Source organism: Moschus berezovskii, chromosome X (genome assembly GCF_049115385.1).
Source record: "Moschus berezovskii isolate FMDL1 chromosome X, NW_MosBer_1.0, whole genome shotgun sequence".
Taxonomy (NCBI): Eukaryota; Metazoa; Chordata; class Mammalia; order Artiodactyla; family Moschidae; genus Moschus; species Moschus berezovskii.
Window position 1 is genome coordinate 67,020,895 of NC_142488.1, and position 12,007 is coordinate 67,032,901.

The window sequence follows — 12,007 nt, forward strand, 5'->3', positions numbered from 1 at the left end:
ACTAGAGTGAGTTGTCATGCCCTCCTCTAGGGGATCTTCCTGACCCAGGGATCGAACCTACATCTCTATGTCTCCTGCACTGGCAGATGGGTTCTTTACCACTAGCTTCACCTAGGAAGCCCTTATATACTATACTGTAGTCTATAAGTATACAATACCATTATGTCTTAAAAAAACAATGCACATATCTTAATTAAAAAGTACTTATTGCTAAAAAATGCTAACCTTCATCTCACTGAAGTGAATCATAATTGCTCTGGCTGGTAGAGAGTCTTGCCTCCATGTTGATGGCTGCTGATGGTTCCTGATAATGGGGTGGCTGTGGCAATTCCATAAAAAATGAAGTTTGCTGCATCAATAATAGCTCTTCCTTCCATGAACGGTCTCTTTGTAGCATGTGATGCTGTGTGACACCATTTTATTCACAGTAGACTTTCTTTCAAAATTGAAGTCAATCCTCTCAAACCCTGCCGTGGATTTATCAACTAAGTTTAAGAAAGGTTCTCAAGTCTATGCTGTATTTTCCACCATCTTCACAGCATCTTCATTAGGAGCATATTCCATCTCAAGAAACTACTCTCTTTGCTCATCCACAAGAAGCAACTCTTCATCTCTTAAAGTTTTATAATGAGATTGCAGCAATTCAGTCACATCTTCAGGCTCCAATTCTAACTCTAGTTCTCTTGCTATAATATTTCCACATCAGCAGTGACTTCCGCCACTGAAGTCTTGAACTCCTCAAAGGCATCCATGAGGGTTGGAATCAACTTCTTCCCAACTCCTGTTATTATTCATATTTTGGACTCTTCCCATGAGTCACAAATGTTCTTAATGGTACCTAGAATGTTGAGTCCTTTCCAGGTGGTTTTCAACTGACTCTCAGATCCATCAGAGGAATCACTGTCTATGGTACTTATAGACTTACAAAGGGTACTCCTTAAATAATAAGACTTGAGAGTCGAAATGACTCCCTGGTCCATGGGCTGCAGAAAGAACGCTATGTTAGCAGGCTTGAAAACAACATTAACCTCATTGTACATCTCCATCAGAGCTCCTGGGTGACCAAGAGCAGTAATATTTTCAGAGGAATGTTTTTTTCTGACCAGTCAGTCCAACAGGGAGCTTAAAATACTCAGTAAATGATGCTGGAAACAGATGTGAGGCTATGCAGGTTTTGTTGTTCTATATACAGAGCATAGGCAGAGTAGGTTTAGCAAAATTCTTAAGGGGCCTAAGATTTTCAGAATGTACTGCCTCAATTTGAAGTCACCAGCTGCATTAGCTCGTAATAAGAGTCAGCCTGTTCTTTGGCACTTTGACGGTGGACATCCAGTTCTCCTCTCTAGCTATGAAAGTCCTAGATGACATCTTCTTCCAATAGAACACCATTTTGTCTCCACTGAAAGCCTGTTGTTTAGTGCAACCACCTTCATGAATTATCTTAGCTAGATTCTCTGGATGACTTGCTGCAGTTTCTACATCACCACTTGCTGCTTCACCTTGTCCTGCTATGTTATGCAGATAGCTTCTTTCCTTAAACCTCTGAACCAGCCTCTGCTAGCTCCAAACTTTTCTGCTGCAGCTTCCTTGCCTCTCTCATGCTTCTTACAATTGAAGAGAGTTAGGGTCAAGCCCTGGATTAGGATTTTTAGCTTAAGAGAGTGTTATGGCTGGTTTGATCTTCTATCCAGACCACTACAACTTTCTCCATATCAGCAATTGACCTGTTTCACTTTTTTATCATTCATGTGTTCAGTGGAGTAGCACTTTTAATTTCCTTCAAGAACTTTGCATTTGAATTTACAACCTGGCTACTAGCTGTTTGGTACAAGAGGCCTAGTTTTGGCTTATCTTGGCTTTCGACATGTCTTCCTCATTAAACTTAATCATCTCTAGCTTTTTATTTAAAGTGAGACACAAATGAGTCTTTCTTTCACTTGAACATTTAGAGGCCATTGTAGGGTTATTAATTGGCCTGATTTCAATACTTTGTGTCTTAGTGGATAGGGAGACCTGAGGAGAGAGGGAGACACAGGGGAAAGGCCATTTGGTAGATCAGTCAGAACCTGAACAGCGCAATATTTATCAATTAAGTTGCCTATCTTACCTGGGTGCGGCTCATGGCTCCCCAAAACAATTACAATTGTAACATCAAAGATCACTGATCACAGAGCACTATAACAAACATAATAGTAACAAAAGAGTTTGAAATACTGTGAGAATTACCAAAATGTGACACACAGATACAAAGTGAACAAATATTATTGTAAAAATGGTGCCAATAGATGAATTCAACATAGAGTTGCCACCAAACTTCAATTTGTGAAAAACACAGTATCTGTGAAGTACAATAAAACAAGGTATGTTTGCTGTGAAATAATAATAAATCAAATATTTTCAAGTAGTTTATATACAGTCATTTCCTCCTCACAAAGTATCCTAATATGATACTAAACTAAAGCACAAAGATGTAGATGCTGTAAGATAAACTTAAATGACTTATTCAAGATCCTGTTTCTCAAAAAGATCAGAAAGCTAATGCAAATATCAACTCTTTAAAGGAAAGTGAAATATGTAGTGAAAAATGATAGCACAATTACAGCCATCTACTCATTTCCATTTCCAGGTGCAACATGTTGGTTCCTTAATACTTCCAATTCAGGTTTTACATTTACTATAAGAAAGTGATTTTGGGGGGAATTTCCTGGCAGTTCAGTGGTTAGGACTTGGCACTTTCAGTGCCAGGGCCCAGGTTGGATCCCTAGTCTGGAAACTAAGATCCTGCAAGTCACAAAGCATGGCCAATAAATAAATAATATATACCATGTACCTATGACCATATGCTGTTATCTACTCGGCCTTATATAGATCTAGATCTAAAGAATAAAACTGGATTTTTATCATCTATTTGTTCTAAAAATGTTTCCAATCAACTATACATGCAGAGAGCTGCAAAAAGTGAAATACATCCATATATGAATGACTTCTATTTGACCACAGAGAGCTACACACTAGAGAACAGGTGAAGTCTGTCATTTGGAACCCACAGCTTTCCCTGTCTGCGTTTATGTTCATAATATGTAGCAACCTACTCTTTGCTCCAGTTCTTTATAGTCTTTTCCATATTTCAGCAAATATGGAAAGTGATAGTATTAGGTTGGTGCAAAAGTAACTGCAGTTTGTGCATTGTTGAAATCTGCCTTTTGATACTGGAATACATTCTAAATAAATGTGGTCATCATTTTAATGTGCATTTCCTGCTTTATGGATTTTGCTAATGAGTAATGACTTACTATTTTATATTTATTTTAGACTAGGGAAATGATGTTAGACAAAAAGCAAATTCAAGCAATTTTCTTATTTGAGTTCAAAATGAGTCATAAAGCAGTGGAGACAACTCACAACATCAACAACACATCTGGCCCAGGAACTGATAATGAATGTAAAGTACAGTGGTGGTTCAAGAAGTTTTGCAAACGAAATGAGAGCCTTGAAGATGAGGAGCACTGTGGCTGGCCATCAGAAGTTGACAACGAATAACTGAGAGGATCACTGAAGCCAGTCCTCTTTCAACTACGTAAAAACTTGCCGAAGAACTCACCGTCAACCATTCTATGGTCGTTCAGCATTTGAAACAAATTGGAAAGGTGAAAAAGCTCGATAAGTGGGTGCCTCATAAGCTGACCAAAAATCAAAAAAATCGTTTTAAAGTTTCATCTTCTCTTATTCTATGCAACAACAATGAACCATTAATCAAACAGATTGCAATATGTGACAAAAACTGGATTTTGTATGACAATTGACGATGACCAGCTCAGCAGTTCCCACTGCAGTACTCTTGCCTGGAAAATCCCATGGGCAGAGAAGCCTGGTAGGCTGCAGTCCATGGGGTCACTAAGAGTCAGACACGACTGAGTGACTTCACTTTCACTTTTCACTTTCATGGATTGGAGAATGAAATGGCAACCCACTCCAGTGCTCTTGCCTGGAGAATCCCAGGGACGGGGTAGCCTGGTGGGGTCGGGGGAGCCCGCCTATGGGGTCGCACAGAGTTGGACATGACTGAAGCGACTTAGCAGCAGCAGCAGCAGCTCAGCAGTTGGACCAAGAAATAGCTCCAAAGCACTTCCCAAAGTCAAACTTGCACCAAAAAAAATGTCATGATTACTGATTGGCAGTCTACTGCCCATCTGATCCACTACAGCTTTCTGAATACCAAAGAAACCATTTACACCTGTGAAGTATGCTCAGCAAATCTATGACATGCACCAAAAACTGCAATGCCTACAAGTAGCACTGATTAACAGAAATGACCCAATTCTTCTCCATGACAATGCCTGACTGCACATCGCACAACCAATGCTTCAAAAGTTGAATGAATTGGGCTTTTTCCCTCATCCATCACATTCACCTGACCTCTTGCCAACAGACTACCACTACTTCAAGCATCTCAACAACTTTTTCCACGGAAAATGCTTCCACACCCAGCAGAAGGCAGAAAATGTTTTCCAAGAAATCATCGAATCCTGAAGCATGGATTTTCATGTTACAGGAATAAGCAAACTTATTTCTCGTTGGCAAAACTGCATTGATTTTAATGGTTCCTATTTTGATTAATAAAAATATGTTTGAGCCTTGTTATAATGATTTAAAATTCACTGTCTGCAACCATTAATTACGTTTGTACCAACCTAATACTTATAATAGCACAACTGGAAAACTGGAAGAAGCTCCTCATTTCTGAAAGCAACCCCATCTGTACTTCCAACTGATGAAGGGATCTATACCTCAACATACTTCTATGCAACCCATTTAGAGCACAGTATGATACATACTGGTTAGTCTACTCTCTTTTCTCTTAACCATAAGTTAAAAGAAAAACTTCAACAAGAGTATTTTAGGAAAAATAATTCCCAGGAACACATAAACTATGAGTTATTTATTTCTAATTATGAGATGAAAGACTAAGGAAAATTTAAGTGAAATGCAGATCAGGAGACCAGAGGAGAAAATAGCAGGAGATTCCCATTACCTTAAACTTTAACCATTCCTTTAAGTATACTTTAAATCTAGTTGGAAGATGAACACTGCTAAGCTGTCTTTATGGGATAGCTGCTGCTGCTAAGTCGCTTCAGTCATGTCCGACTCTGTGCGACCCCATAGATGGCAGCCCACCAGGTTCCCCTGGCCCTGGGATTCTCCAGGCAAGGATACTGGAGTGGGTTGCCATTTCCTTCTCCAATGTGTGAAAGTGAAAAGTGAAAGTGAAGTCGCTCAGTCATGTTAGACTCTTTGCGACCCCATGGACTGCAGCCTACCAGGCTCCTCCACCCATGGGATTTTCCAGGCAAGAGTACTGGAGTGGGTTGCCATTTCCTTCTCCATTATGGGATAGGTTAAGGTTAAGTCGCTCACTCAGTCGTGTCCGACTCTTTGCGACCCCATGGACTGTAGCCCACCAGGCTCCTCCGTCGTCCATGGGATTGTCCAGGCAAGAATACTGGAGTGGGTTTCCGTTTCCTTCTCCAGGGAATCTGCCCAACCCAGGGATTGAACCCAGGTCTCCCACATTGCAGTCAGATGCTTTAACCTCTGAGCCACCAGGGAAGCCCTTAGCAGGGGACAAAAAAAAGAAAAGAGGGACTGCTTTGGTGGTCCAGTGGTTGGGAGTCTACCTCCCAGTGCAGGGGACATGGGTTCAAGCCCTAATCAGCGAACTAGGTTCCTACATGCCGCAGGGCAACTAAGCCTGCACACCACAACTACAGAGCCCAGGCCCTGCAACGAAGACCCAATGTCACCAAAAAGAAAAATAAATAAATTAACTAAATTTTAAAAATAAGAAGAAAAGAAATTTTGTAATTTAATTTATACTACTCCCCTGATTTCTAAGAGAAGTAAGCCAAGGTCTGTTGTTAGGCTGCCATCTGTCTATTCTAAGCAGGTAATGAAGAGAGAAATGTTTATCAGGGATTCACCAAATTTGTTCAGCTGCGGGCATGAGACCAGCTAAGCTTGTCTGTTCATAGGATCATCCACTGAGCTGACAGCCATATCTCCGTTCTCTTCACAGATGGTCTATACTTTGCTCCATGATTCACAAATGCCACATATTTAGAGTTATTTATACTGGATATTTTAAATATTCAGCTATCTGTTCCTAGCACTCGAGTTTCTAAACATCTAGTCAGACTACTCTAGGAGAATGTGGATCCTGAGTACTCATCCTTCAAATGTAGATACAAGTAAAGAGAAATTAAGCCACTGGGAAGTTCAGTGGAAGACTTTCACTGAGTTTATACTCATGCACAAGAGAAAGAAAGAAAGAGAAACGAAGTAGATGACGCAACTGTACCTGATACAAGGGAAATCTAAAGTAGACAATAAATATAGATTATGAAGAATTACAAAGGAAAAAGACTAAAACATCAAAACTAGCTTTACTGTATACAATGAATGACAATCATAGTTTATTACCTGAAATGCTTACAGTTATTTATATGTAGTTAAGTGAAACCACCATGGTGGGTTTAAAATAGGATACATCTAGATCTGAATCCTCTTCTACCTATCATTTATAAAGATATAACAATATTGTGAGGCTGTTCAAGAATTAAGTTAGCTAACACACAGAGTGAAAATAATATAGAGTTTAGGCATATATGTGTAAATAAATGTTAGCTTTTCTTTTTTCCCTTCTTCTTAAATACCAGAGAGAGCACAATGGTTTGCTTCTACTTCAACATTCATTAAACATTTGTTGCTATTATGTATATATGATTATCCTAGATGCTTACCAATTGTAGAAAGATATTCCTTTGAGCCCATTGGTAAGGATAATTAATAACTGGAAAGAAGCATGACTGTACAATGACATGACATTTTCTAAATCAGTGTTCCATGATATATGCAAGATTTATTAGACTCACTTTCTTCCAGTTTTAAAGAAACAGAGGGGTTGTTTCCTGTTTCATCCACATTTCCTTCACCACCTCCTCGAGATCTTGAATTCCAGACTTTAATCACTTCAACATCATTGTCACTGCCACTTCCACTTGAGCTACTATCTTTTTTTCCCTTTTTCCCCTTTGCTTTTTTCTTTCTAAAAAAGAGAACAAATTCAAATGATTAGGGAAACACAGGAAAAATACAAGTGCCAATTATTAGAGGACAATCAGCAAGTTGGGATTTTAAACATGTCAACACAGGGCACAAAAAGTATTCAATTTACTTTGTATAGTCATCAGAGCTTAAACTCATGGAGGTTTCATCGGAATCTGAAGCTATAAATTCATCCATACTGTCTTCATCAAAATATCCCTAGGGAAAAAAAAAATGAACATTTTAAGAATTTATTTCAATTTATACTGGAAATTATAATGATGATGTCTATTTCATTTAAGGATAAGTTCATTGTTATGAGATAAGAAAGAACTGAAGAAGTATATTAGAAAAAATAAAGGAAACATCACAGATATGACTAATAAATGCAACGTGAAGTCTTAGATTGACTCATGGAAAAGGGATGTAAATACAAAAACTGATGAAATCCAATTAATGTCTATTTTTTAGTTACTAGTACTTATGTGAATTTCTCAATTTTGACTATTTTACTATGGTTATGCAAGATTTTAATCGATGACAGAAGAGACAAGAATATACACTTGAGAAAAGATAGTCTCTTTAATAAGTGGTGCCGGGAAAACTGGACAACTATATGTAAAAATGAAATTAGAACATTCCCTAACACCACACACAAAAATGAACTCAAAATGAATTAAAGACTTAAATGTAAGGCTGGATACTATAAAATCCTTATAGGAAAACACAGGCAGAACACTCTTTGACAAATCGCAGCAAGATCTTTTTTGACTCACCTCTGCGAGTAATGAAGACAGAAACAAAAATAAACAAATGGGACTTAATTAAAATTTTAAAAGCTTTTGAAAAGCAAAGGAAACCAGAGACAAAAACAAAGAGGTACCATCTCACACTGGTCAGAATAACAATCATCAAAACTCCACAAACAATATACACTAGAGAGGGTGTGAAGAAAGGGGAACCCTTTATACTGTTGGTGTGTGTATGCTTAGTCACTCAGTCATGTCTGACTCTTTGTGACCTCATGGACTGTAACCTGCCAGGTTCCTATGTCCATGGGAATTCTCCAGGCAAGAAAACTGCAGTGGGTAGCCATGCCCTCCTCCAAGGGATCTTCCCAACCCAGGGATCGAACCCAGGTCTCCCACATTGCAGGTGGATTCTTTACCATCTGAGTCACCATGGAAGCCTTGTTAGTGGGAATGTGAATTGGTACAGCCAGTATGGAGGTTCCTTAAAAAACTAAAAGTAGAGTTGCCACATGATCTAGCAATCCCAGGCCTGGGCATATACCTGGAAAAAACTGTAATTCAAAAAGTGCACAATAGCCAGGACATGGAAGCAACCTAAATGTCCATTGACAGAGAAATGGATAAAGAATATGTGGTGTATATATATATATATACATGTACACTGGATATTATTCAGCCATAAAAAATGAAATGAGGCTATTTGCAGCAACATGGATGGACCTAGAGATTATCATTCTGAGTGAAGTCAGACAGAGAAGGACAAATATTGTATGATATTGCTTATATGTGGAATCTAAAAAAAGGGTACAAGTGAACTTATTTAAGCAACAGAAATAGAGTCACAGGTGTAGAAAACAATCTTATGTTTACCATCGGGAAGGGGATAGGGGATTGGAATTGACATATACACAATACTATAATAAAGACCTACTGTATAGCAGAAGGAACTCTACTCAACACTCAGTAATGACCTATATGGGAATAGAATCTAAAAAAGAGTGGATATACATACAACTGATTCACTTTGCTATACAACAGAAAGTAACACAATATTGTAAATCAACTATATGCCACTAAAATTTTTTTAAAAGATTAAAATTTAACACTCCTTCCATCATCACAATTCATTCAAACACAGAGTAATTAACTAGAAATAAAATAGGCTGAATTACTGTACCACAAAGAAAAAGAAATCTGAATATACAGCAAGTCTATACAGATCAACCTTTTTCCAAAGTTATTCTACTTACTAAAGATACCTTTTGATCAATTTTAGGTTAGTTAATTTACCTTATTTTCTTTACTAATGTAGTCCAGCTGCAAACACCATGGATGAGTCCAGATTCTACTTAACATTTGAAAATCTTGGAAAAGTTTTGCACCTGCCTTTCCTCTTCCACCTTCACTGCTGTTACCTACACCTGATCAAAAGGAAAAAAAAAAGCACTAATGTTAAGACATAAGAATTCTCTAGTTCAACCAAGGTGTTTCTGTATTATGATAGCTTGATCTGTGCATCAGAATAATCTGGCCCTGTAGAGAAGCTAATAGGCCCTCATTTTTAGACTATTTCAAAACACATAAACAGGATTACAAAAGAAACCCATCATATAGAAATCATCAAAATGTTAATAAAAAAAATGTGGTATAATGATATACATACCTTATTAATGCATTAAATAACAAAATATAGTAGTAAGTTTAACAATGGCCTGAAACTTTGAAGTACTGATAAAGGTAAATAAGTCTGAGATATTAGTAACAATAATATTTAGAAATATTTATTTTTATTGGTAACAAAGTCACAGTTATCACTAAAACTACTACGGTTTGTTGCCTAAATTAATAACTGGAAAAATGCTATATTTTTGATAGAGGTTAGTGAAAACAGGCAGTATTTTCTTACTCAGGTCCTAGATTCTATCCATGTGCTCTAGATTACAAATTCCTGCTTTGATAAAGCCAGTTTCTGTATACAATACTTAAACAAAACTCTTACATCAAAAACCCAGTATTTACAAAAAGTGTTTTTCAAATTGAAAAAATTATTTATTTTGCCCAGAGAAACTTCAACAATACATTTTTATATGAAAATGAAGTAAAAATGAAATGAATTTACATTTCATTTAATATGACAAAATTATCAAGGGGGTAAAACACAAAAGAACAAAGTTGATCTTTTAAAAGAACAGTATCTAAACAATAACATTTTTCTGTCCACAGTTTTAAAAGATCTAAATTCACATCTCCATGAGGGACAAGATGTATATTCAGTAATGATATGAAATATGAATAAATAAGCATAAAAATCCAGTACTCGCTATTTTGCCTGATTAGAGGTATTGCCACTGTGTATGATAGAAATCACTGCTGTGAAAATGAGACATCTAATTTCTTGATAGCATTAACTTTTAATCCTTTTATTTCTACAAAAACATAAATGAGTCTTCTTTTCACTTGAACATTTAAAGAGGCTAAGGTATGCCTATATTTTGTTCTGGTTTTGATTTACATTTCCCTGATGGCTAATCATACTGAGCAACATTCAGAGAAGTGATTCTCAGGCAGAGGGTACATCAGAATCACCCAGAGTAATTATAAAAATGCAGCTGCCTAAGCCCTACTCCAGAACCATTGAATCAACCTGTAATGTGTGGTACATAGATCCATTTATTTTTAAAGATAATAGGATTTTATTGCTCTATTTAAAAGAGTACAATTCAGTGGCATTAAGTATAATCAAAACATTGTACAACCATCAGCACTCTAAAACTTTTTCCATCATTGTTAACAGAAACTCTGTACCCGTTAAATGAATGTGACTCTTCTAGTCAGCTCTAAATGTAATCACACAGTATTTGTCCTTTTGTTTCCGACTTATTTTACTTAACATGTTGTCTCCAAGTTCCATTCACATCAGAATTTCTTTAAAAGACTGTAATATTCCATTGTTTGCATATATCATATTTTGTTCATCTATTCATTACTTGATGGACACTTTTATTGCTTCCATGCTTTTTTGCTATTACGAATAATGCTGCTATATAAACATGAATTGGTAAGTATCAGTTTTGAATTCTTGCTTTCAATTATTTTGAAAGTAGAATTTTACCTAGAAGTACAAGTGAAAGTCACTCAGTCGTGTCCGACTCTTTGAGACCCCATGGACTAGACAGTCCATGGAATTCTCTAGGCCAGAATACTGGAGTGGGTAGCCTTTCCCTTCTCCAGGGGATCTTCCCAACCCAGGGATTGAACCCAGGTCTCCCACATTGCTCGCGGATTCTTTATCAGCTGAGCCACCAGGGAATCAGTTCAGTTCAGTCGCTCAGTCGCGTCCGACTCTTTGCGACCCCATGAATCACAGCACGCCAGGCCTCCCTGTCCATCACCAATTCCCGGAGTTCATTCAAACTCATGTCCATTGACTGGGTGAAGCCATCCAGCCATCTCATTCTCTGACGTCCCGGTCTCCTCCCGCCCCCAATCCCTCCTAGCATCAGAGTCTTTTCCAGTGAGTCAACTCGTCGCATGAGGTGGCCAAAGTATTGGAGTTTCAGCTTTAGCGTAAGTCCTTCCAATGAACACCCAGGATTGATCTCCTTTAGAATGGACTGGTTGGATCTCCTTGCAGTCCAAGGGACTCTCAAGAGTCTTCTCCAGCACCACATTTCAAAAGCATCAATTCTTCGGTGATCAGCTTTCTTCACAGTCCAACTCGCACATCCATACATGACCACGGGAAAAACCATAGCCTTAACTAGACGGACCTTGGTTGGCAAAATAATGTCTCTGCTTTATAATATGCTATCTAGGTTGGCCACAACTTTCCCTCCAAGGAGTAAGTGTCTTTTAATTTCATGGCTGCAATCAGCATCTGCAGTGATTTTGGAGCCCAAAAAAATAAAGTCTGACACTGTTTCCACTGTTTCCCCATCTATTTCCCATGAAGTGATGGGACCAGATGCCATGATCTTTGTTTTCTGAATGTTGAGCTTCAAGCCCACCTTTTCACTCTCCTCTTTCACTTTCATCAAGAGGCTTTGAGTTCTTCTTCACTTTCTGCCATAAGGGTAGTGTCATCTGCATATCTGAGGTTATTGATATTTCTCCTGGCAATCTTGATTCCAGCTTGTGCTTCTTCCAGCCCACCG

At 37.9% G+C, this 12,007-nt stretch overlaps 1 protein-coding gene across 9 annotated transcripts in view; it reads right to left on the reverse strand.

The window, feature by feature from the left end:
* Positions 1 to 12,007, reverse strand: part of ATRX (ATRX chromatin remodeler) — a 298,228-nt gene that overhangs the window by 82,554 nt on the left and 203,667 nt on the right. For all 9 annotated transcript variants that reach the window (XM_055438642.2, XM_055438638.2, XM_055438636.2 and 6 more), the window contains 3 exons: positions 9,144 to 9,274; positions 7,232 to 7,320; positions 6,930 to 7,102 (listed from right to left, as the gene is read on the reverse strand). In XM_055438642.2, coding sequence (XP_055294617.1) covers positions 6,930 to 7,102; positions 7,232 to 7,320; positions 9,144 to 9,274 — 393 coding nt within the window. The remainder of the gene's footprint in view (positions 1 to 6,929; positions 7,103 to 7,231; positions 7,321 to 9,143; positions 9,275 to 12,007) is intronic.